The 27,273-nt window shown below is 43.4% G+C and overlaps 1 protein-coding gene across 1 annotated transcript; it reads left to right on the forward strand.

The window, feature by feature from the left end:
* The first annotated feature begins 11,195 nt into the window (after positions 1 to 11,195).
* Positions 11,196 to 25,162, forward strand: eva1ba (eva-1 homolog Ba (C. elegans)). Its single transcript, XM_034554458.1, has 4 exons — positions 11,196 to 11,489; positions 21,811 to 21,974; positions 23,688 to 23,782; positions 24,046 to 25,162. The coding sequence occupies exons 3-4, from the start codon at positions 23,716 to 23,718 to the stop codon at positions 24,468 to 24,470; spliced, it is 492 nt and encodes a 163-aa protein (XP_034410349.1). The 5' UTR covers positions 11,196 to 11,489; positions 21,811 to 21,974; positions 23,688 to 23,715; the 3' UTR covers positions 24,471 to 25,162.
* The last annotated feature ends 2,111 nt before the right edge of the window (positions 25,163 to 27,273 follow it).

Raw genomic sequence — 27,273 nt, forward strand, 5'->3', positions numbered from 1 at the left:
TGGTTCCAGGAGTTATATGGTGGCACAGTCCCACAGGGGAAGGGGCTGTGTGGATCAACATGTGCGGTTCTCAACATGTTGGGTTTTCAACATGTGCGGTTCTCAACATATGCGGTTCTCAACATGTTGGGTTCTCAACATATGCGGTTCTCAACATGTTGGGTTCTCAACATGTTGGGTTCTCAACATGCGGTTCTCAACATGTGCGGTTCTCAACATGTTGGGTTCTCAACATATGCGATTCTCAACATGTTGGGTTCTCAACATGTTGGGTTCTCAACATGTGCGGTTCTCAACATGTGCGGTTCTCAACATGCGGTTCTCAACATGTGCGGTTCTCAACATGTGCGGTTCTCAACATGTGCGGTTCTCAACATGCGGTTCTCAACATGTTGGGTTCTCAACATGTTGGGTTCTCAACATATGCGGTTCTCAAAATATGTGGTTCTCAACATGTGCGGGTCTCAACATGTTGGGTTCTCAACATGCGGTTCTCAACATGTGCGGTTCTCAACATGCGGTTCTCAACATGTGCGGTTCTCAACATGTGCGGTTCTCAACATGCGGTTCTCAACATGTGCGGTTCTCAACATGCGGTTCTCAACATGTTGGGTTCTCAACATGTGCGGTTCTCAACATGCGGTTCTCAACATGTGCGGTTCTCAACATGCGGTTCTCAACATGTTGGGTTCTCAACATGTGCGGTTCTCAACATGCGGTTCTCAACATGTGCGGTTCTCAACATGCGGTTCTCAACATGCGGTTCTCAACATGCGGTTCTCAACATGTGCGGTTCTCAACATGTTGCGTTCTCAACATGTGCGGTTCTCAACATATGCGGTTCTCAACATGTTGGGTTCTCAACATATGCGGTTCTCAAAATATGTGGTTCTCAACATGTGCGGGTCTCAACATGTTGGGTTCTCAACATGCGGTTCTCAACATGTGCGGTTCTCAACATGCGGTTCTCAACATGTGCGGTTCTCAACATGTTGGGTTCTCAACATGTTGGGTTCTCAACATGTGCGGTTCTCAACATGTGCGGTTCTCAACATGTGCGGTTCTCAACATGCGGTTCTCAACATGTGCGGTTCTCAACATGCGGTTCTCAACATGTTGGGTTCTCAACATGTGCGGTTCTCAACATGCGGTTCTCAACATGTGCGGTTCTCAACATGCGGTTCTCAACATGCGGTTCTCAACATGTGCGGTTCTCAACATGTGCGGTTCTCAACATGCGGTTCTCAACATGTGCGGTTCTCAACATGTGCAGTTCTCAACATGTTGGGTTCTCAACATGTGCGGTTCTCAACATATGCGGTTCTCAACATGTTGGGTTCTCAACATATGCGGTTCTCAACATGTTGGGTTCTCAACATGTGCGGTTCTCAACATGTTGGGTTCTCAACATGCGGTTCCCAACATGTGCGGTTCCCAACATGTGCGGTTCTCAACATGCGGTTCTCAACATGTTGGGTTCTCAACATGTGCGGTTCTCAACATGCGGTTCTCAACATGTGCGGTTCTCAACATGTGCGGTTCTCAACATGCGGTTCTCAACATGTTGGGTTCTCAACATGTGCGGTTCTCAACATGCGGTTCTCAACATGTGCGGTTCTCAACATGCGGTTCTCAACATGTGCGGTTCTCAACATGTGCGGTTCTCAACATGTGCGGTTCTCAACATGCGGTTCTCAACATGTGCAGTTCTCAACATGTTGGGTTCTCAACATGCGGTTCTCAACATGTTGGGTTCTCAACATGTGCGGTTCTCAACATGTGCGGTTCTCAACATGTGCGGTTCTCAACATGTGGTTCTCAACATGTGCGGTTCTCAACATGCGGTTCTCAACATGTTGGGTTCTCAACATGTGCGGTTCTCAACATGTGCGGTTCTCAACATGTGCGGTTCTCAACATGTGCGGTTCTCAACATGCGGTTCTCAACATGCGGTTCTCAACATGTGCGGTTCTCAACATGTGCGGTTCTCAACATGTTGGGTTCTCAACATGTTGGGTTCTCAACATGTGCGGTTCTCAACATATGCGGTTCTCAACATGTTGGGTTCTCAACATATGCGATTCTCAACATGTTGGGTTCTCAACATGTGCGGTTCTCAACATGTTGGGTTCTCAACATGCGGTTCTCAACATGTGCGGTTCTCAACATGTTGGGTTCTCAACATGTGCGGTTCTCAACATGTGCGGTTCTCAACATGCGGTTCTCAACATGTGCGGTTCTCAACATGTGCGGTTCTCAACATGTGAGGTTCTCAAAATGCGGTTCTCAACATGCGGTTCTCAACATGTGCGGTTCTCAACATGTGCGGTTCTCAACATGTGCGGTTCTCAAAATGCGGTTCTCAACATGTGCGGTTCTCAACATGCGGTTCTCAACATGTGCGGTTCTCAACAGTGTTCTGCTGCCTGGACGTCAGTGGGGACAGGAGGGCGAGGGCTTGTAGAAAGTGACCATGTAATGTTTAGTGTGGAGCTGTATCTAAAATCTACAGAAGATTCTGGTGTCTCTTAATGTCTCGGTTTGTCACAGTGGAGAGTTGAGGTCATTATTCACCTCCTGAGTGGAGAATGTCAGCGTTGTTCATGTTATACTTCGTGTGCACATGTGTGCGTCTGTGTGATCTGATGTTACATCAAGTTAATTCAATTAAGAAATGGAGAAATCAGAGCTCTTGTCCATTCTTCTTTTTGTTCCCTGTTGATTTTCTTGCTTGGCCAATTGTTACACCGAAAGATGTGTCACTGTGTGTCTATTTGTCTAAAGAATACATCCGTCAATGTGTTTGGAAAGTGTCGGTCTTGTAATGCTGGATCCAACGGGGAGGTGATGCATGACTGGAGGCCGGGTCAATGGTGGAGGCAGGGTTACAGAGGCTGGGGCCAAAGAAGCAGAATACTTTGAAAATGGCGGCCAAACAACAACACTGTCATATTGACAGTCAACAGTCTCTCTCTCTCTCTCTCTCTCTCTCTCTCTCTCTCTCTCTCTCTCTCTCTCTCTCTCTCTCTTTCTTGTGTGTGTGCAGGAGAGACTAGAAAACTGGCTCCAGCTTGTTCTGGGACTGTGGCCTTTATCCAACCATAATCACTACTCTTGTTATTTTTTATGTCAGCCTCAAATCGGATACAGCGTTAGTGGCCATGGTCATGCCCCATCATATTCTCTGCCGTGCTGTAAAAAAAAAAGTTGTAATCTTTGAAATGGAAGCTGCAATTTTGTTGCCATGGCAGCAAACCTTTGAGTTCAGTGACGTCCAATACAGCAACTGAAAAGTGTCATGTGTCATATGAAATGTCGATAAAGAATCTCTGAATCTTCTTAAGTTAAAGTAAGTCAAATAGAAAACACAGTTGTTCATGTAGGTTTGGGGCTTTTTGTATTTTTTGGGGGAGGGTTCTTTCTAGTCTGAAAGAAAACAAAATATACATTTAGGTATTTATTTTACTACACTTTGTCTATTTGCACTGAACTTTCATTGTGATGTATTTTAGTTCATTGTTTTAACCATTTGACCTCTAATGTTGTGCAAAATGAATGGAATGTTACGATACATATCTTTTGTGGCCGTTTTCTTAAAGTTTCTCAGACAGTAATCTCCACTTAAGTAGCACTGACATACACCATCAGTCCTATCTATGGCCTGAAGGTTTTGAAATCTATAACCTGATTTATATAATATCTTATTCTTATTCTTTTTTTAAATGTTTTTTCATCACTGTTCTGATTTATGGAGCCATACAAAGAGATATCCAAAATGATTGCTGTGAAAGCCTTTGAATCTAATATGTGAACAAAATAAAATGCATATCAGCACATATTTAATACGAGAATGCCTCAATTGCATTGATAAACATTTTTAGTAATACAAACAAATATTGTCTAAATGTAATGCCATATATTACCATGAAACTGAAAATAGAAACTAGTGTTTCATTGACGAAGCATCGGCAGTTTCTGCATTTTTATGAAGGAAGACATAAACACAGTGCAACATTGTTCATGACATCCTATTACAGAGACTGGATCAGTCGATTGGCATTTCAGGTACCGCACTAAGTTGGTTTAAATCCTATTTATCAGATCGATCTCAATTTGTATTTGTAAATGATGAAGCCTCAATGACCACCAACGTTAATCACGGAGTTCCACAAGGTTCTGTGCTTGGACCAATTTTATTTACCTTATATATGCTTCCTTTGGGCAACATTATCAGGAAACACTCCATAAACTTTCATTGCTATGCAGATGATACTCAATTATATCTATCGATCAAACCAGAGGAGACCAACCAGCTCGCTAAAATTCAAGAATGTCTTAAAGACATAAAAACATGGATGACCTGCAACTTCCTGATGTTAAACTCAGACAAAACTGAAGTTATTTTACTGGGCCCTGAACACCTCAGAGATCAATTATCTGGTGATGTGGTTTCTGTAGATGGCATTTCCCTGGCATCCAACACCACTGTAAAGAATCTAGGCGTTATCTTTGACCGAGACTTGTCCTTTAACTCCCACGTTAAGCAAATCTCAAGGACTGCATTTTTTCATCTACGTAACATTTCAAAAATCAGGCACATCTTGTCTCAAAAAGATGCAGAAAAGCTGGTTCACGCGTTTGTTACTTCCAGACTAGATTACTGCAACTCCTTATTATCAGGCTGATCTAATAAGTCTCTTAAGTCCCTCCAGTTGATCCAGAATGCTGCAGCTCGTGTACTCACAAAAACTAAGAAAAGAGATCACATTACTCCTGTATTAGCTGCGCTGCACTGGCTCCCTGTAAAATCAAGAATCACATTTAAAATTCTTCTCCTCACCTACAAAGCCTTGATTGGTGATGCACCATCATATCTTAAGGAGCTTGTAGTACCATATTGCCCCACTAGAGAGCTGCGCTCACTAAATGCGGGGCTACTTGTGGTTCCTAGAGTCCTAAAAAGTAGGATGGGAGCCAGAGCCTTCAGTTATCAAGCTCCTCTTTTATGGAACCAGCTTCCACTTTCAGTCCGGGAGGCAGACACAGTCACCTCATTCAAGAATAGACTTAAGACTTTCCTGTTTGATAGTGCTTATAGTTAGGGCTGAATCAGGTTTGCCCTGGTCCAGCCCCTTGATATGCTGCTATGGGCTTATAGGCTGCTGGGGGATGTTTTAGGATACACTGAGCACCTATCTCCTCTTCTCTCTCTCCTTATGGATGGATTTACATCTCTCCATTGCACCTTATTAACTCTGCTTCCTCCCCGGAGTCGTGACTTCACGTCTCATAGGGTCCATTGGACCTGGAGGTGTCTGATGCTGGTGAGCCGGCCTCCCACCTTGGCCCTGCTGATGCCCCGCCCCCTCCTCTCTACCTCCTTCTGTTTCATGGATTGGAGTTCCATTCATACATTGTCATATTCATGTAATGTGTTTATGTAACTTTGTAAATGCTGTTCATTCTGTCCACATGACATCTATTGCTTCTGTCCATCCGGGGAGAGGGATCCTCCTCTGTTGCTCTCCTGAAGGTTTCTTCCCTTTTTTCCCTGTCAAAGGTTATTTTTGGGGAGTTTTTCCTGATTCGATGTGAGGTCAAAGGTCAGGGATGTCGTATGTGTACAGATTGTAAAGCCCTCTGAGGCAAATTTGTAATTTGTGATATTGGGCTATACAAAATAAACTGAATTGAATTGAATTGAATTGAATGCTTTTTTTGGGGCATATACTTAGCATCATTTACAGTTCCCTGTAGAAGAAAGCCCATCATTATGCCTCGTGTGTCAACAGACGGGGACTTTTGGTGTTGCTAGGAGTGGTGCTGCTGGCAGAAGTGTCCAGAGCTGGAAATAATGATTCATTATCTCAGACTGCAGCTGACCGTGTTTCTCTCAGATGGATGTGACTCTCTCTGTGCTCTCGGCAGTGAATTAATGTGACTGGCTGTTAATAAAGCTGTTATTCAGGACATAATCCAAGCTTATAGAGGAATCCACTGCAGGGCTTTAACACTATATCCTCTATATCCAGCACTTCAAGGCTGCTGGAGGAAGCTGGTCAGTCACATAGTTTCAAAGTAGTACATGTAAACAAAGAGCTATTCTTAAATATGCTAAATAAGACGGGTTCATAAAAGAGACGTTTCAGTCGTGGCCTCCTGCACAGTCTTTGTGATGTGCACAGCTTCAGCAATAGAATTTTGTTTTAAGTGGAACACCAGTCCTCTTTTAAATAACATATGCCCTGTGAAATCACTTTAAGGTACATTCATATTTTACATTCAGAACATTCTCTCATGACAATGAAACCCTGACACAGTCTCCTATTTTGCAAGGAATGCTCACTATAAAAATAAATAAATAAATGAAACCTGAGTATTTTGATTTAATTTAATAAAACTTGACACCAGGATCATCATCATGATAAACTGCGCAGGAGGAATGTGAGATTGTGCTTTTGGCAACTCACTGTCACGCATTGAGGCCAAAGAGGAGTTAGGGAGGAAGGGAAACTACGTGACCGAGGAGGCAGGGAGAGCCACGATGAGTTGCCAAAGTGTTTGTTTAATCTCACCCCTTAACTTCTCCTTCATTTTTTCAATCCCTCCACTCGATTAATCTCTGTCAACCCCACTGTGAAAAATGACAGAGAGTTGGGTGGGGGCGAGTGTGAACACTAGGGCCTTATCTTGGCCCTCACGGTTGTGTGACCACTGCCTGGCTCTGTGGATGGGCCGCCTCTCGGCCATTTCCTGTCTCAGGCTTCCCGCCTAATACCAAACAGACCGCTCCCTCAATCTCCTTTCTGTTCAGCATATTGGATGGGTGACGTGTTTCCAAAATCATACATAATGGACAATATGATATACTGTAGCGTCACACTATTAGTGGATCATAGTGAGGACAAAATAAACAACAGCTAAAGTAAATCCAGACAAAGGTTTCAAGTGAAGTTCAACTTTGGTGAACTTTGACCAACAGCATGTGTAAAAGGAAGGAAGCCATTGTCAGCAGTTTGACAGGTGCAGGAGTCGGTGGCACAGATACATTGGAATGAACTGCCTTCTGGTCCTGTCGGCAACAGAGCTAACAAACTTAAACAGTGAGCAAGCTTTTTAGCTTCAGAAATACATGTATATACTGTACAGTCTCAAGAACAGAATGACAACAATGGCCCTTAGAAAAGAATAGATACAAGTTTGGGGAGATATAGTGACTATTTGGTTAACCTCTATAGTTAAATAGACCAAATTCTCAGAACCTACGCTAATAAACCAAAACTGTCTGCGTGGGTGAACTGACCCTTTAAGCTTGTTATTAAGGAGGATGACGGAGTATCAAATACTACATCAACTACTACTATCAAGCTCCTCTTCTATGGAACCAGCTTCCACTTTCAGTCTGGGAGGCAGACACAGTCACCTCATTCAAGAATAGACTTAAGACTTTCCTCTTTAATAGTGCTTATAGTTAGGGCTGAATCAGGTTTGCCCTGGTCCAGCCCCTTGATATGCTGCTATAGGCTTATAGGCTGCTGGGGGATGTTTTAGGATACACTGAGCACCTCTCTCCTCTTCTCTCTCTACTTATGGATGAATTTACATCTCTCCATTGCACCTTATTAACTCTGCTTCCTCCCCGGAGTCTTTGTGACTTCACGTCTCATAGGGTCCATTGGACCTGGAGGTGTCTGATGCCTGGTGAGCCATCTATTGCTTCTGTCCATCCGGGGAGAGGGATCCTCCTTTGTTGCTCTCCTGAAGGTTTCTTCCCTTTTTTTCCTGTGAAAGGTTATTTTTGGGGGAGTTTTTCCTGATTCGATGTGAGGTCAAAGGTCAGGGATGTCGTATGTGTACAGATTGTAAAGCCCTCTGAGGAAAATTTGGAATTTGTGATATTGGGCTATACAAAATAAACTGAATTGAAATTGAATACATGCAAAGATCACTGAGTCGGTCAGTACGTACAGTATGTGCTAATGCGTCTCCATACATGCATGCTAGTGTGTCTCTATGTGCCTACATATAATTTATTATGTATGCATGCCGAGGGAGTGGAACGTCACAGCAGGATGGAGATCAGACTTATGATCACAAAACAAGCCCTGTGCACAGGAGCTCCCTGTTCTGGGATCCCATCTGTCCCATAAAGAAGCTATTGCAGGCAGGTACGCCCTCAGTGAATTTCTGTATGTGGGGGCACCAGGGGCCAAAGAGACATGTGTTTCCGTGCTCTGGGAACAGGGTGTGGAGAGTACCTGAAAGTGAAGACCTAGACAGGACCCATCTTCAGGTTTACCAAGGAGGTTATAATAAGCAGTTTGTGATTGCCAAAGTGTTTGTACTTTGACAAGCTTGTTAATAACCTACATTAAAAAGTGACAATGATTTCTTTCTCTCTCCTTGTCTGCCTATTCTCCTGTTGTTTCCTAATCAGAATTGCCATAGCTAAACCTCTTGGCAACATGTGTTTACAGTTTGATATCTCAGCATGTTTTGATTTATGAAAGAACAATGGCAATTTTCTCTGGGCGAGCTCCTAGGATATTCATTTCAGTGTGCAGATGACTCACCTATGGGTGGTGTTTTTTTCCTCTGTCTTCCATATCAGATTATTACTATTCTTCAGGAGGAAAAAAATCACTGCTTTCCTCCAAGTGGATTGTGTTGTGTTTGCTCTTCAGCCTCTTTTCTTGAGCTTAAGTGTTTCTTTTCTTGGTTTTCTGTGCTTTCTAATCTGTAACAGACAAACACAGCCTCACATCAAAGGTCGCCATGCGCCATTCATTCACACGGCATCCCTACAGTGCAGATAGCCAACAAAGGCCCTGTGTGGCAACCTTTGGAAAATGAGTGGGTGAGGCGACTCTCTCATTAAAAGCACTGCAAATATTAATCTAGGTTAAAGACGATAGTTAGCTTTTGTTCCTCGGAAACCTGTTTTGAGCGTATCGCCTTCACACCAGCTGTGAGCTTTGTGAACGAGTGCTATCTTGTTTAAATTTCCCCACCATCCCCCTCCGTCCACACATACACACACACATGCACCTTCACTGCTTGTTTCATCCCTTCCCACCTGCAGACAGACTCTCCCCGGTCATCAGCCCCATATCCCTCCCTGTTATCACCTCCGCAACAGCTTGTCATGATATACCGTGTATTTGCATTGAACTCCACTCTGGCACGTTCAGGTTTGTCTGACATGATCCAGAAAAAGTCCGCCTTGGGAGCCACATGTGCCCTGTAATTAGACTGCTCTCATTTCTCTTTAAGCCTAATTTTCACCTCCTCTCACATTTCTCTTGCTTGAATTGTCTTCCTTCCTCTTCTCTTCTTCCTTCCTCTGTCTCTCTCCGTTCCACTACCCGTACCTTATCCACCCTCATCGGACCAAACCAGTGGGGTATGAATCAGCCCCCGGGACAGGTGGACATCTGCCAGACATGAAGAGATCCAGGCAGGAATGTGATCACGGATGCAGCTCAGAAACATTTAAATCAAGCTTTTCACGAAACCCTTGCTCCAGCCCCCTACACACCTCTTCATTGATTGAGATGACCGGGGAGGGGGAACCTTTTTGTTTCGTTTGCATTGAGGATTCTTTTTTTTTAATGAGGGGATAGGGGAAAGCTGAAATTTGAGAAAGAGGCAGTGGGAGGATGTTTGATTTGGAGTGATGAAAAGCCCTGTGGGTCCAGTATTTAATGCAATTTTAACTGAAGTGAGTCTATCACAAGATTTTGTGGGCCACTCATTGACAGGCTGCTCAAGTTAGCGAGCGGGTTTAGGAGAGCATGTGTGGGATGGAGACCAGGATGTTCTTTCAAACCCCAGCAGGGTGTAGCACAATAACTCTGCTCTAACGCTGACCTGCTGGAAGAATAAAATGAACGCTTGATTTCACCGCTCTGAGCTTTTCTTCCTTTTTTTCCCATGAAGAGTCGGGGCAACGTTAATCACAAGTGTCACTATGGCCTCTCGGGCGCATGGCTTTTATATAATGTGGTCAAGGTAGAGCTTGGTGGCTACCAGATTTACGGCTAAGCCCACAGGGAGAGTGAAAGGCTCTTAAAAGTTGAAGAAACGTTGGTTGTGATGCTGTTTGCAAAATATGACGTGCATGAGTTCCAGAGTGTGTGCTGTGAATTCAAATGTTGACAACGTCCTGGAACTAGAAAAAGATCATTGTGGTCAGCGTTGCCTCGGTTGTGTTGTCAATCATTGACGCAATCTGCCAAAAGAGTTTTTTCAGCTCGCAGCTGTTATCAATTAGTATGCAACCTCCTTCAGCATGGGAGTTGACATATTATTGAGATTACACGCTTGCCATGTTTTGTGTGGTGCCACTTCAACAAAATCAAATAGCCTTCACTTTATTGCTGCACACTGCAGCAACATTTCTGAATTCAAGTTAGTTCAAAACGCAGGGCATTGTCCATCGTATGGTCAGCGTTCTGGGGAGGCTCTTGTGACACTTGCTGCCAGCACATTGTAGTTTATGTTGCATGCACACTTAGAGACTTGATGATGAATATCTAGAGAGTATAATCTCATAGATAACTTCACCTGGAGGATAAATGTGTTTCTTTTCATTTTCATCCAACAAAACTAGAACTAATGCATTTCTTAATATTATATAAGGAAATATGCTTATTTGCTTTCTTGTCAAGAGTCAGAGAACAATACCTCTCATACCCCACCAGTAAATGTAGGGCTGCAGCTAGTTAGTCCAGTTTAGTATAAAGACTGGAAGCTAACCGGCTGCTGGCACCTCGCATGTAGCTTACAGGAAGGAGCGAGTGGTACCAAACTTTTAACAAGAAAGAGAGGAGTATTTCCAAAAATGGCAAACTGTTCCTCGTAGACCTACAAAGCAACAACCTACTTGTTGTAAAAGTATGCTTTTACAGTAGCTACACATCGGCTATATATGTTGTTGTTTTCCTGTCACACTGAACTGTGCATGGAAAACCTGAGCTATTTTGCCTGGAGTTGCTCTCTGCCGGTTTCCTTAACAACAGAGGAAAAGAACCCCCCCCCCCCCCCCCAACCCACACACACACACACACACACACACACACTGCTTTCCTCCCTCCCCTCGTCCCCGAGCTTGCCCTTTTTAGGCTGTTCCTTTTTTTTCCATCTGAAAAGGGGGATAGCATGACAGCTTTTCCTGCTTCTCGTGGATTGGAGCCGCAAGAGAGAAAACTCTCTTACTCACCACGTCTCCAACTTCGAGAGGAAGTTACCACCTCTTCCCCAGACTCTGTACACACACTCTCTCAGGCGGACACACACACACACACACACACGCACACACACGCTCTTCAGGACTTGACCACAGCAACAACAGGGACTCAAGTGAAACAGTCAGGACTGCTTGTGATACTGTGTTTGGTTCTACATTTTGAGGGAAAGAAGGCTTTGCCCGAAGCTTTCCTGTGTGGACTGAACCGTTTCAGAGGGACGTTTCTTTTCATCACAGACCGGTGAGTTTGACACTTTTTAGTGTGTGTATAGTACCATAGAACCCCCAGTGAACCATAGCTTTTCTCACTGTCATTGTACAATGGGGGAACTTTCTCTGTATAGTGTCTGCAGTTTTCCGGCTCTGCATCTCATGTGAACTAAAACGTTAGTTTGGCAGGCTCGTTTAGAGGTGCTTATGTTTGGGAAAACTTCCTTGTGCCTTAAACTTTGATATCTGGTTTCCATTACAGCAGCTCGAATGAAATGAATTGTAAATTTCTTGAGTGCTTGTTTATATTTTCATTATAAAATGTGGTTAAATATGACAGAAGTGAAACAGTTCTGTTGACTTTTGTTTACAGTAATAACCATATCTTATTACGGTGGAGTGCTCTGTTTTGTAAATATCAATTCAAGATGAGGCTAAATTTTCACATCCGTCCAAGCAGTGTCAGTTTTTCAGTGTTGTCCTGGTAAATGTGTGTGTTTTCTGCATGTGTTTGATTTACCGCTGCCAAAGAGGAGCTGATGCTGCATTTATCGTTGAGACAGGACCGCACAGGAGTTGGCTGTCCTGTGCAGCTGCCATTGGCTAACCTTGTGGTGATAAATTAGCTGTCACCATGTTACAATCAAATAAAACATCCTGTTGCTTTTTGTGTTTCTCGGGAGAAGAAGCTGATGTCCTCTAATCAAAAACAACTGAGGTGGGCGACGTCACAGGATCTCAAAATAAGCCATGAAAAGTGTGCACATGGTGCATGTGGCTCTGTTTCTTTTTCAGCTGTATTTTTTTATGTGAACTTATTGACACATTCATGAAGGACAGCATTTGACCATATGCTTCTGCTCCCATATCTCTCTCTCTCTCTAACTGGACGTTTGCGGTTAGCACCTCTTATCAGGGAGAAGGCAAGATGAGGGTAGAGGGAGGTGATGGGTGCAGGCTGCAAAGGGCTGGGGTGCTCTCAGGGCTCTCCTTTAATTCACACAATCCGAGAGGGCCGGCAGCACTTTAGCTTTGCCTCCTCCAGTCGATCAGATAACCTTCCATAGGATGAGTGTGAATGCTTGGTTAAGTAACCCTTTCAAGGCCGACTGGGAAGAGTTGACTCCTGTGTGACCTCTCTATGCTATTTATGCCAGCCGGCTTTCCTTTTCCCAAAACCCCACTGTTAGTTATCAGTCGTCCTGTCTTATCCGTCCCAAGGATGGTTGTTAACTTACTCCATTTACCCAGAGGTCAGAGACTCTAATTTGAACTGCATGTCTAAACTCCAAGAGTACCAATCTGTTTGCAGGGGGAGATACCGTAAATTTCAATCTAAACAAAGCATAGATTGTTTAGGCAAAAAGAACCCCACAGCATTTTCCCAGTGACAAGAAACAAACACAACCTCTTCCAAGATAAGGGGTCAAATGTGTTGTTATTTGTTAGTGTTATCTCCTAAAAGGACAGAAACCATGCATGTAATGAAGTCATATTGTAAAAAGCCTGGAGCATCTCCATAAACAATGAATTTGTCTGATTTAATTCAATTTAATTCAGTTTATTTTGTATATCCCAATATCACAAATTACAAATTATCCTCAGAGGGCTTTACAATCTGTATACATACGACATCCCTGTGCCAGGACCTCACATCGGATCAGGAAAAACTCCCCAAAAATAACCTTTGACAGGGAAAAAAGGGAAGAACCCTTCAGGAGAGCAACAGAGGAGGATCCCTCTCCCCGGATGGACAGAAGCAATAGATGTCATGTGTACAGAATGAACAGCATTACAAAGTTACATAAACACATTACATGAATATGACAATGTATGAATGGAACTCCAATCCATGAAACAGAAGGAGGTAGAGAGGAGGGGGCGGGGCATCAGCAGGGCCAAGGTGGGAGGCCGGCTCACCAGGCATCAGACACCTCCAGGTCCAATGGACCCTATGAGACGTGAAGTCACAACGACTCCGGGGAGGAAGCAGAGTTAATAAGGTGCAATGGAGAGATGTAAATTCATCCATAAGGAGAGAGAGAAGAGGAGAGAGGTGCTCAGTGTATCCTAAAACATCCCCCAGCAGCCTATAAGCCTATAGCAGCATATCAAGGGGCTGGACCAGGGCAAACCTGATTCAGCCCTAACTATAAGCACTATTAAAGAGGAAAGTCTTAAGTCTATTCTTGAATGAGGTGACTGTGTCTGCCTCCTGGACTGAAAGTGGAAGCTGGTTCCATAAAAGAGGAGCTTGATAACTGAAGGCTCTGGCTCCCATCCTAATTTTGAAGACTCTAGGAACCACATTTAGTCTAACTAAATAGTCCAAGGGGGTGTTCTCCCATTTAGAGTATAAAGCAGCTTCTTTCATTTCCTATTCTAACTAGTAGTACTTAGGTAATGAGTAATAAGTAAAAGTCTTCATGTTTATAATGTGTCTTTATGGACACGCAGACAATTCAAATTCAAAATACAGTTCAGCCTGACCATTTGCAAGACTGTACCCCACCAGTGGGTCCCTTACACATCCCAGTTTGTGCTTTGGCAGAACATATTTCCACTTTTAACCAAATCACACCTGTACTGACCTAAGACTCGGATTGACCTCTACTGGAGACCAAGGATAGTCATATCTTAACAGGAGAGATGAGTAATTAATGAATGAAATGTGGAGATACCATGAGAATAGATTTTATGACGCATATTTTGACAATGACATGCAGCCATTTAACCAGATCACTGGTGCTGCTCACTGTCTACTATTCCCGCTGCTATCTGTTATTTGTTAGTCAATGCCTGCAATTCACTGCAAACTGAAAAGACATCCTTATGTTTTAGAATTTAAGGGGATTCATTAAATACTTGTTAACCTTCCAACCATTCTATAATCCTGTACAAAGTGTCTTAAAACACGATAATCTAGCCATTCACTGGATATAAGAAGTGGACGTAGTCACCGTGACGTCTTGGTTTGTGGACTACTGTTTTGAAACCTGGAATCTGACATTTTAGCCTTTGCTTTTTTGTTTTTTGGCCATGGCCATCAGGCTTTTTACAATCAGAAGTGACATGAGAAGGTAAAGCTAAGTACAACCGAATGCTGAATAAAACATTTTTCGATGACAACATTTTACACTTTCTTGATCTGAAACACAATGTGAAGTCCTAATACGTCTAAAACTCCCAATCTGGAAACCGTACCCTACTTTACCCTAAATGGGATGATCTTTTACCAAATGAACACCATGCTGTATTGAAGAAAACTTGAAACTAGCAATTTTCTCATCGACTATATTAAGACACCTGCAACCAAAGTGTCACACTGGCTATTAGAAAGATAGCAAGTTTAAGGTATTTCATGCAGCAGTTGGGTAAGATGAATTCCTTTCATAAACAAAAGGTACTCAGTGCACTTTACCTGTGAGATAATCCTGTTAACGTCACCATTCACTTTATGAATAGTTCAATATGAAGATATAATTGGCAAGAACTTATGTGCTGCTCACCACTGCAGCTCTAATCTCACTGGCATTGAGTAACCAGGAGGATATTTTAGAGTAATAGAGGAAAGGGAGTTTGATGAATGACTTGTCTCACAAGCTGTGTTGAGCAAAGCTCCCATCAACCCCTGATGTCTTACAGGACTCACGGCTTATTGCTTTCTAGTAGGAGCTTCACTCGTCCAGACACTTGCCTGTTTAAGCTCGGGCAGATGTTTGACACGCTAATTCCATTGGCCTGAGCTTACACTCCTATTTCGGATACAAACACGCACATACAAGCATATAGCTAGACACACACATATGAAACTGAAATGCACACAGAAATGCCTTTGAGCGTGCTCAGAAGTGAACCTTTTGTTTGGTTGAAACTATACATGAATATTTGGTCAAACAGGATGCAACACTTACAATACTATAACTATAATATATTTGGTACATGTGTAAAATGATATTAGCAAAAGGGTGTTGACCCAAGATTGAGTTCGTCATAGTCTGGATGCAGTCATCAAATAGAGAATCAGACACAAAACCACGATTCAATGTCCTAGAAGTTAAGAACCAATGACAAAACAGCTCTGAGATCTCTTTTTTTCTTGAGTGTATTTTCTCCCCCAGCCCCACAAGCTAATAACTGTCACATAACATTTTATTCCTTACCCCCAAAAGCAAATGACAAAGTGTTAATTATCTTCCCATGTGATGAGGAAGTTACTGAAAAGACCCAACAGAATGTTTTTCTGTTTGATTTGTTTTAAAAGGCGCATTTACTCATCTCTATCTATAGAAACATAAGATGCTACTATAATTCTAAAGAAACCATGACGGATGGCAATACTGTTAACTACTACTGGTCGCTATTATAGGCCATTAGAAGTCATAGAGGCCTTTTAAATAGCAGAAAATGTGCACCATCCTTCACTTTTACGACACAAACTTTTCTGAACCCCCTAAATCTTGTGGAGCCGCACCATGTTCATTAGCTCTATGAAGTAAACGCTACAGACCCAATCACACTGAGGGCAAACACATGTTTTGTGTCACGGAGTAATCTGCAGGGTCCATGTAATTGATACAGTGTGTGGCGTTGGCATGCTGCTGGATGGTGGCCCAGATCGATGGAAAGGGTGAAATCATGGCTCTACTTTTAGAGCTCTGACGACGACGGACGATTTCAAAATTTCGCCAAAGCCCACTGCTTTGGAGAATTATGGAGGAATGTTCATATGAATCCATTTCAACATACACAGACAATCAGTGACTAGCAGCACACAGACACACACAACTAAACCATGTCAGCAAACACACACACAGCCGAAGTTTCAATGTGGCTTCTGGATGCCATGAGCGCCGTTTGATTGGTACCGTGGTAACAACTGTATGAAGATGGTACACAAGACATCTTTGATTTACATACTAAAGTATTCAGACTCTGCCTCACATCAGGAACACATCAAGTGGCTATTAACCACTTGCCCTAACCCACAGCTTAGTCCCATATCTCCCATTACCTGCCATCGTCCACAAAATATGCTCTTCACAGGACAAGCAGTGCACTGTGGTTCTCTTTTTATGACCTAAAGATACACAGGGATTTATTGAGACAAGGGTTGCAGTTACTCTTAGCCGAGCTGGCGTCACATACTGAGTCATTTTCAATTTACAACCCTACTCTTGCTCAAAAATGCAGTGTGTAAAGTCAAATTAATAACTGTCCGACAATGCCTGACTGGTTTGAGTCTGCGTTTATTCCTGGAAAGGTTTTTGTACTTGAAGCTGAAGCTGTTGTTCATTTAGTCCGTGTCAAATAAAGTGCAAGCCCAAAGCCATATACATCAACACATGACTAAACAAAGCTTTTTTTCAGAAACTATATCAAACACTAAACCACATTCAAGAAGTTTGGATAAGATCGACTCGTCTAATCTAACAAAACTGTCAAAGTTTGAATGCTGCACAAACAACACAGGTTTATATCTCAATGTATTTCCAGTTAAGACCCACTCAAGAGGAAACCTAATAAAAGTTGTGGCAAGTTCTAACTTTGCATTCACTGGAGCTGTTTGTCTTTGCAGCTGGCAGCACACTGGAGTTCAGACTAGGCTCAAATATGATTTAAAATGTGTTTGATTCATTGTTTTTACCTACAGAGAGTTGGATGGGTGGGCAACATGTAGTGTCATAGTCTCTTGGACTAAAGTCCAATACTCTCTGAAGTGCTTTCAATAGTAACACACAGTCGTCATCAGCAGATTTTATGCATCATGGTTGATCTCCTGTCTGCATGAGTGAGACACTGCCCAGTGCTCCTAATGCTTAGGATGGGTGCAGGGGTCAAATATCATACATGCATCTGGAGGTGTGTGCGGATGAAAATTAAAGCAACAAATACAAACAAATAAAGCAAAACTACATCTGCTGTCAAAGATGTGTGACGTGGTGGAAAGCTCCACAACAAGCAATGGAGGGGACCTTCGTTTGAGATATTTTTGTTGCTGCTGTTTATAAGTCGAGGATAAACTGTCCTTGACTTCCTCAGGCTTTTGAACAGGCAGGGTGTGCATCACTCCGTTTGTTTAACCTTAGGTTGAAGAGAGGGGAGAGATATGGACAACAATTGGCAGAAATCTGCTTCTGTTTTTGAGTGTAGCCCCTCCAACTTGGCTCGTTTGACAGAATAAAACAAGCCGTAAAGGTATTTGCAAATACTCTCTTACCAGGGTCCGTCCGAGGTCAACCTCACCCGGGGCTCCACGTCTCTGTCCTGATGGCAACCATATGCCTGTCCTGTTTCCAAATGCAACAGTCAGATCCTCTGGCTGGCCTTCGACAAGGAGGAAGCACCACTAACGGTTTGCACAGCTTGAAATCCAAGATCTTTTTGTCAAGAGGAACTGGGAAGAAATGCGCTCTTACTTTCTACAGAAATGTCCGTTGCAACCTTTGTTGGATGTGAAGACCTTCCACAATAAATGACCTTTCATCCTGTCGACGTTCATGAATGCTTCCACAGACGCCGTGGACGGAGATCTCGCTTTGGACAATGTCTCCGTTTACCGAGTGGAAAGTAATCGCCTGCACCTCTGCTCTTCAGGGGAGAGCTCAAAGTTCCATTTTGTTTCAGTACTTGGAGTCCGTTTCCTGGCTTGATCACAGGTGTGTGATGAATGTCTTGTGGAGACATCCAGCAGATACTTTTGTTCTACAGCGTCAGACTTTCCTCAGCTGAGTTCTTCATCAGGGGGAGAATAACTATGCCAAGACCGAGCTTTAATTCAGTATATTTATTCAAGGGGAACATGCGTTGATTCAGAATGTGCTCCGCAAGCTGAAAATAGTTTATAAATTACCTGGATTGGCTTGTTTGATAAAGTCCAGACAGTGGCAGCCACATAATCAAAGGAACATTTTAATGAACATAATCAAGAGCAAAGACACTATTTTTAAAACGCCATGAATACTAATAACTGCTTCTGTGATCTCCCTCAGAGTCTGTGAGGGGACTTAAGTTGAAAATGAAATGTGATCACATTCAAATTGTCATTCTGTGGCGCTTTGTCGCAGGCGAACCACAGAACGACCGCCCGTTGTGCCAAGAATTGTTGCGGCTGCACTGAAATTCAAAGTATTGAAAATATTTCTCGCCGCGTGTCATTACAATGAAGAAATGACACCGACTCGCGCCCTTGTGTAATCTGACCTTTTCATCTTCGGCGTATAAATCAAATGTGGCTTGACTCCCTGCGTACATTCCAGTGAAGGGCTTTCCGACTTTGATTTCTTCATTGTGCAACGGGAGTTTTGTGGCTGGTTTATGAAACAAGTAGTACTGGGGGAAGTGTCGAGGGAAAAGGGACTTCTATTCTGTGACAGACATTTGCTTTGGAGGTCTGGCCCTGTGAGGAGGCAGCTGAGGAATCAGCACAGTTGACATCCGTGTGCAGAAGACAGCTTATTCCTTCTGTCTTTACATACTTATCTTAGACAATGGCGATGTTCCTCATTGAGGGCTTTGACCTGGATGTTGTCTAGACAAACCCTGTGGGAAGGAAGCGCCATTGTGGTTATCTCAAAGTGGACGACAACGGAAATATCACAAAACATGATAGTGTGGAGCTTTTCTTCAGCTCCTAAAAGCAAACCAAAAGAAACAATGCTCAGTCAGAAATAGCGTTTGACCTCTTCTCAGGACCTCCACAACACACCATGATGTGTTTATGCCGCCTGCAGTCACATTTTCTCCTCTGACCTTACATAAACATAAATAACACATCGCTGACATGAGCTGAGCAAACCAATCATGTGTTGCTGGGATTACATTTTGTTTTGATTTAATATGAGATGAAGAGATGGAGACATATGTTTCCCACACAATTTAAGGCACGTCAGGATGGGTTAAGAGATTATTTAATAGTCGGCAGCGTGCAAAGGACTCGGGAAGGGGATGACCTCAGGATATTATTCCGGGGAACGACAAACGATAAGCTTGCAGCAACAGAAAATAGGACTAAACATTCACGTCACAGAAGCTCAGACGTGGCACAAAGACACGTGTGGCCACTTGTGCAGCCAAATGATTGGAAAATATTTTGTTATGTTTTGTTTGTCTCTCGACGTGATTATTATTTGGAACATAATACTGAAAAGCAGTGGAAAGCTTGTTTTAAACCCCATAAATGAGTTCCAGCAGAATTGCTTTGAATCTATTTTTGTAAACTGATATTGTTTGCAGCTTTGCCACACAAAAACACCATATGGTGTCTTGATCCATGCAATATTCTCACTCGTAAGCAAATTGAGTCCCTCGGAGAAAACGTCTGAAAGTTGAATCTTGTGATAATACATACCTGGGGAGGAGAAGGTCTGTTAATAATTTCCATCTTGAGGTAAAACAAAAACACAACAAAACAACAGGGCAAGATAATTAGTGTTTGGATTGGCTTTAAACCGTTCTCCAGTTGTCATTAACCACCAGTAACAGATGCCTGAGTGTTGATGAGGCTCAGGTTTGCTGCATTCCAGTGTGAGAAGAGGCCCGTTACTGTAGGTCTCCAGTCATTAGCTTTGACCTTGGCTTGAGGAGCTGCTGCAGTCATTCACTTTATTTCCCTCGAGACAAAAAACTAAATATCTCATTGAAAGCCTTTGCTCTCCAGCTCTGCTTTGATAATCATGAATAGATTCCATTAGTAAGGAAGGATTAGGCTCTGCGGGAGCGAGGACATGAACTTGTTCTTAATTGCAAAGAAAGGAAGGAAGCTCGACAGGAAGGCAGCGCACGGGTCCATCCCTACGATGCTCTGCGAAAACAAAAGGCCCGTCGTCTCGCTCCCGTGGGGACAGAGGGGGTGGCCTGGGAAGCATGTTACCATAGTGACCGCTCTGTCACTTAGCCCCGAGCTCTGTCTTGGTCAGGCACTCTGCAGTGTACATAGAATCTGCCAAGAGTCAGCAAGATCAAAATCTACCCTGGAAAGCACAGAGGCTCTGTTAAACCAACTACAGCTTTCCTCTGAACAGGGCTACAAGTTAGAAAAGTTCACAGCGCAGCATTTTTCACAGCCCTCGATCGCCCACCTGGCATGTAAAGCACGACCCCCCCCCCCCATTATAGGCCTTTTATTGAGTATAGGAAAGTGATTCTGGGGCCCGTTTTGGAGGATTTCTGGCAGATTGAGCTGCTCGGGATGTGAGGGAACGTTGTGAGGGAACTTTGTGAGGGAACTTTGTGAGGGAACGTTGTGAGGGAACGTTGTGAGGGAACGTTGTGAGGGAACTTTGTGAGGGAACTTTGTGAGGGAACGTTGTGAGGGAACTTTGTGAGGGAACGTTGTGAGGGAACGTTGTGAGGGAACGTTGTGAGGGAACTTTGTGAGGGAACTTTGTGAGGGAACGTTGTGAGGGAACTTTGTGAGGGAACGTTGTGAGGGAACTTTGTGAGGGAACGTTGTGAGGGAACGTTGTGAGGGAACTTTGTGAGGGAACGTTGTGAGGGAATGTTGTGAGGGAACGTTGTGAGGGAACTTTGTGAGGGAACTTTGTGAGGGAACGTTGTGAGGGAACGTTGTGAGGGAACTTTGTGAGGGAACGTTGTGAGGGAACTTTGTGAGGGAACGTTGTGAGGGAACGTTGTGAGGGAACTTTGTGAGGGAACGTTGTGAGGGAACGTTGTGAGGGAACGTTGTGAGGGAACTTTGTGAGGGAACTTTGTGAGGGAACGTTGTGAGGGAACGTTGTGAGGGAACTTTGTGAGGGAACGTTGTGAGGGAACGTTGTGAGGGAACTTTGCCGAAAGGGAAACTTTAGGATGTTTTAAGCAAAAGATTGTTTAAAAGTCTCACTGAAATCAATTCTCCTCACTTTTCGAGAGAACACATAAGCTGCAATTACACTGCAGCTTTAACTGTATTTTTCCACGTTTCAAAAAAGGACATGTCTGATCGACTTCTGTGGTGCACTACGGCCTGTGGCATACTGCAGGTCCAACAACGCCATTAACTACACCCTTAATGATAAACACATAGCTGTAGTGTCAACAGACACTGATCATCATAATCTTCCAAAATGTAGAATTTGTGCTAGATTTGTTGTATTGGATTTCTTTAAAATGTATTTTTGTACTCAAAAAGTGGCGTGTGTATACATTCCTGTGTTTGTTTGTGTACCCTGTACAGGCTCAAGGCAACACAGTTGAACCAGTGAAATATGAAAAGCCTGCCTCTCGTCTCTTGCTGGACCGTGTATCCTGCAATAGGCCTGTCGTTGTTTGCATTGCAGACGCCTCACCGAGGTTGGATCTAATGTGGCTTGACGTCTGTCTGTGTGTGTGTGTGTTTGCTCTCGTCTCAGGTCGGCCAAATGAACGGTTTAGCCTGACGACCAAAGATCACCGGCCCTGATCCAACAGCGAGGGAGAGAGACGCAGAGAAGCGTGATCATTTTTGCACCCATTATCCAACTTCTTTTACACCATGAGCTGGATCTGAGGACGTGCTACATCGTTTAATTTCGTGGTAAGTTTTATATTTTTTACGTCTGCTTTTACTGGAGAATGTTTGCCGTGTTTTAAAGTTCATGAGAGAGCCACATTACATACGGTTCACTCGTGTGTTTGTATGCTTGAATGTAATTAAAAATAAGCAATATGCTGCGTAAATCATTGAGGTATTCACATCATGACACAAATCAGGCACTGGGGTTATCAGCGGGTGCAATTTGGAAGTAAATGCAAACACAAACATGTGGATTGTGCAATTTGAGGACATCCATGTGTTCTGTCGGTATTGTGACATGAGGTTCGACTTAGAGAAAAGTGTGCGCACGTAAATGTGGGACGGCTTTAGAGTTCATCATCATTTCACATGAACGGGGTCTTTTTTTTCTCTTCTCCCACAGTCATCCACAACACAAAGCACATGTTAAAGAGGGATGGCGTGAACAATTCGCTGCAGCGATTAAAGGAACTTCCTTTCATTTTGAACTGGTCTCTCCTGTGTATATGTTGCCATCTGCACTCGGATGTGTTTCATGGTGCAACACCGTGATGTCATTAAGCCAAAGAGATGGAAAATGTTCACAAAATGGCAAAGTGGAGGGAAAAAAAGTCATCAGGAAAGGGCTGCAGGGTGGAGGAATAGGGGAGCTAAGGAGGGTTGACCCAACAGCACAACCAGACCTGGTTCGGTATTCAATGCGGGTAACAACAAAAAACATTTCAGATGAGAAACAGACTTGTTTCTCCTGGAGACAAAAGCTACTGAGTGAGGAAGTGGCGTGGAGTTAACACGGAGGATGTATAATAACTGTTGTAAACAAATAACTGACTGTTTCTGTCCACATGACATCTATTCTTCTGTCCATCCGGGGAGAGGGATCCTCCTCTGTTGCTCTCCTGAAGGGTTCTTCCCTTTTTTCCCTGTCAAAGGTTATTTTTGGGGAGTTTTTCCTGATCCGATGTGAGGTCAAAGGTCAGGGATGTCGTATGTGTACACATTGTAAAGCCCTCTGAGGATAATTTGTAATTTGTGATATTGGGCTAGACAAAATAAACTGAATTGAATTGAATTGTAAATGTGAATGGATTCAAACTGTTCTTGTATCACATCTGGTGCACGGCTCCGCAGGTTTTCCTTTGAGAAGGACTTCCTTGGGAGTGCAAGGAGTCATCAGTTTAAAACACAATCGAGCTCCGCGGACTGACAGGATGCCATGAGGACAGACAGCTTAAATGTCAGGGACACAAAAGCCCAAACAACACACACAAGTCAACAATACAGTGCTCTTTTCCAATAAGATTCACAAATTGATCTGGGAGTCCCATCAGGCAGGGAGGAGTCCTTTGTGGGCACTTGGAAAGTTGACTCCTGACCTCTTTTATAGAGGCCCGTCATGGTTCAGAGAGAATGGCAGAGGCAGAGTGCCATGGGCCAAATGCGTTATGATGATCCCAGATTAAGCCAGAACTTTAGAAGGACACAAAGGAGCTTTTGTTCGGGCCTCATCCCACCCAAACTCCATGGCCTATGAAGAAGTACTGTGGTCGGTGGGTTTGACATCCAGGCACTGCACGGAATGTGACTCTGGAGGAACGGTGCTCGGGGAAGACTTCAAAGACTTTCAGCACCTGAAAAAGCATGAATATGATGTCTACGTTTAGTCCAATTTCACACTGAAGTCTAATTTAATATGGAGTCATAATAGGGTGTCATATGCTTGTTGTTTTTCAGGTGGGAAGAAATCAAAGTCAAGGTCACCATGGATGTGAAGAAAAAAGAAATGGACCTCCTGAGCAACAGCTTAGCTGCGTATGCACACATCAAAGGTAAGTCCCAGCACAATAGACCAGTCATAGTGGTCTCTGTCCAAAAGATCGAGTAGCAACATTTCACTCAGAATCAGAATCAGAATCAGCTTTGTACACATACATGGGTTTGACTCCGGTTACATGTAGCTCTCGTCGTACATATATACAATAATATACAAATAAACAAGAGAAATATAAAAAAGACATTAAAGACAACAGAGTAGAACACATTTAACAAGTATGTATGTATAAATACGTTGTTCATGTTGTTCTTTCCTCAGCAAACCCAGAGAGCTTCGGCCTGTACTTTGTGCTCGGAGTGTGTTTCGGCCTGGTGCTGACGCTCTGCCTCCTGGTCATCCGCATCTCCTGCAAGCCGCGGACCAACGTCGCCCCCGCCACGCCTGAGAAAAAGCACTTAAAGGACATCAGCGAGGAGGACGAGGAGAGCGAAGACGACGAAGATGAAGACGGGGACGATGTAGAGGCACCTATCCCTTTGCCCAGCACAGAAATCCCCGTTGGCAATCATACCGGCCAATCAAATGGGACGCTGAGTGTGAACGTATTTACTTCGGCTGAGGAGCTGGAACGGGCACAGCGACTGGAGGAGAGGGAACGAATCATACGCGAGATCTGGAGGAATGGCCAGCCTGATATCCTGGGGTCTGGAACAGGTACTATCGGAAGAGTGCATTACTACTAAGATCCACAAGGCTTCAAGGGGAACTCTGTGAGCTCTGAGGAGGACAGACCTATAGACCTTTGGGTGGGCCCGATGTCCCTGAAGCCTGTCAGACTTGTGTTACAATGCGACATCATGGAAGCAGGACAACAGTGATGAGACACTTTAATATGCCAATACTCTGTGATATTGCACTTCCCATGTAGCAATGCTATTTTCAACTGACTACATGCAATATAAACCAAGAAGTGTCTTAAAGACTGACTGATCCTTATGGAAAAGATGCAGTGTGAATGTGGGAGCTGACAGACACTTGAAGTATTCAGTCTGTTAAAATGTATGGCGCTTAATGACAAAAAATGCACACAGCTAGGCTTATGTATGTTAGAAGTCGAAAAGTAAAGCATGTATTAGGACAAGGTATGTACTGTATGTTGCAATGATGATTTTTTTTTAATATGCAGTGAGGATAATTCTCCTCTAGATTGGTTAGTTTGTGGGGGAAAGAAAGCGTACAGTCGAGAAGAAAAGGAAGAAAATTACTTATCAATAAATCAGATTACGCAATATGATGTAAAGCCAATTACAATTGGAGTCTTTAATTTATGTACAATTGGAGTCTTTGATTTATAGGTACATTAAATCCATGTCTGTGTTTTCAGGGATAATTCCACCAAAGGAAATGACAGAATTAAAGTATTACGCTGAAATCATTTGCTGTTGTTTCTCTTCATATTGCTTTGGGCCATGGATTTATACTTTTATGAAGAGAGAGAGAGAGAGAGAGAGAGAGAATCTGCTCATATGATTAATTGGACAGGTCATTCTTCATGATTTGTTATTTCTGCTTAATGTCTCTGGCACCTTAATTAATAAGGTAATTCATTCAGTTTTCTAATAAATATTCTGGGAACTCCGAAAAGGAAGATGATAACAGGACGGGATGAGTCGGTACCAGCAGCGTCACCCGTGGGCCATTTAACCTGCTCACCAATGTGCTGCTTCCACTGCTCTTGTCATATTTCTTCGACAAATGTTGTTTTTAAAAAGTACAACCATGTCACTTAAGAACGGTTTTATGGATTTAAAATCCCTAAAGCCGTCGCTCGGCCCCCGGTCTTCTGTCCACGTGATGCACTTCACACCTGAGTTTTCCGTCAGCTGCTGTCGACAACTCGGGACCTCAGGCGCTTCATCAAGCTAAGTGCAGCTAAAGTTTCTACCATGTTGTGAAGGATGTCTTGTGATAAGTTGCCGGCAACAGAGCTCAGCAATGCTGCCTGTTTTTAAGCCCCGCTGGAGGCGAGGCCTATACGGGCCTGTGGGCCAACCCATTGTGGACCAGAGGGAACTCTTTGATGGATCAGCCATCACACGTTTTACAGACGTGTTAAAGGGTTAATTTGGTTCTTTCTTGACTTTCTTGACTCCCTTTTAATCTTTTAATTCTTCACTTATGAAGTGACTCATCCCAATGTCTACTGGCAAGACTGAGCACAGACATTCATAGTTCCCAGAGGATGGATCCAGATGATCCCCGGACTTCTTCTCATTTTTGGCTCAAAGGGAAATGTCTGGAAAGTTATGAGAGGAATATCCTGAACAATCATGTTCCCCACAGCATAAATTAGTGTTCCCCCGACTTTTCATCCAAGTCTGTCGATTTATAAACAAATACCTCTAATGACATTCCCATCATTTAGCAGTAAATGTGAGAAATGAATTTTGTAAATATTTCAAAACATTAGTATTGATATTGTGAGACTATTCACTTAGCATTTAGCTCCAAATAGTACAGGATAGCTGTCGTGGCTATAGACTTTAAGCTTCGTTAAGTTCTCTGCTAGCCTCATGATCTGCTCTATGCGGTTAATTCTGTGGCTACTTGTGTCTCCTTTAAGCTGCTGAAACGTGCTGGTTGTTAATTTATGCACTAATACTTTTAAAATGCTGGCTGCTAATGTTCGCTCATACGCCGTTTTAATATGTGCAGTGTTGGCATTGGTACTAATGCAAATAACTGAATTTATTTCTTGTCAGAGTTCATTTCTGCTCCTGGCTGTTTGGGATGTGCATAATTATGCGTTGCTGCTTTTTATGCAGGTTTTATTGCTTTATGGCATGCTTCCTTCTATGCTGTTGCAATTGTTTTGCAAGGGTGCTTCTGACTTCTGGCACACAGCATGTTTACATAGTTATTTCACTGTAATGTTTTAATATTGGCTTCATGAGCAAACACGGCATGTCCTTTGACATGTTCTTGACCCTGTATTATCTCCACTCCCAAAATGGTGGCGAGGTCTGAGCTTATCGTATGTGGCCAATATCAACTCTGCATTTGTGTATTAAATCTGCTTCATGTGAGTTCACTGCCGGTAAATAAAGACTTCTAGAACATCGATGACTTGCCCACACTGGGGGAGTGTTTGTACTGGACCGCATCACAAGTCAATCGCTTGGTGGTTTGTACAAAGTAGTGAATGTATGCATTATTGGCTTGTCAATAAAGCCACAGAAAAGGAAATATACACAAAATACTCATCACGTGTGCACACAGTCTTTCTGCTGGCCAACCTGGAAGCAGAAACTTTAGTCTTGCGTCTTTGTGCTGTGGAGCTGGTGTGGCGTGGCTCGGAGGAAGGTCTTGGTTTGAGATGGAGGCCGGCCAAGAGCTTCCACTGGAGTCATCCTCAAAGTACAAACTCTCCTGGAGGAGCAATAGGCTTCACTCAGGCATGGCTCTGTTTTTGGATTGAGCCCACACCGAAGTCATCTCTGTTGAGGTCTTGAAAAGCCTCTCCTGTGGTCAAAGGCCTAAATCAGT

The sequence above is a fragment of the Cyclopterus lumpus genome, chromosome 16, assembly GCF_009769545.1.
Source record: "Cyclopterus lumpus isolate fCycLum1 chromosome 16, fCycLum1.pri, whole genome shotgun sequence".
In the NCBI taxonomy this organism is placed as follows: domain Eukaryota; kingdom Metazoa; phylum Chordata; class Actinopteri; order Perciformes; family Cyclopteridae; genus Cyclopterus; species Cyclopterus lumpus.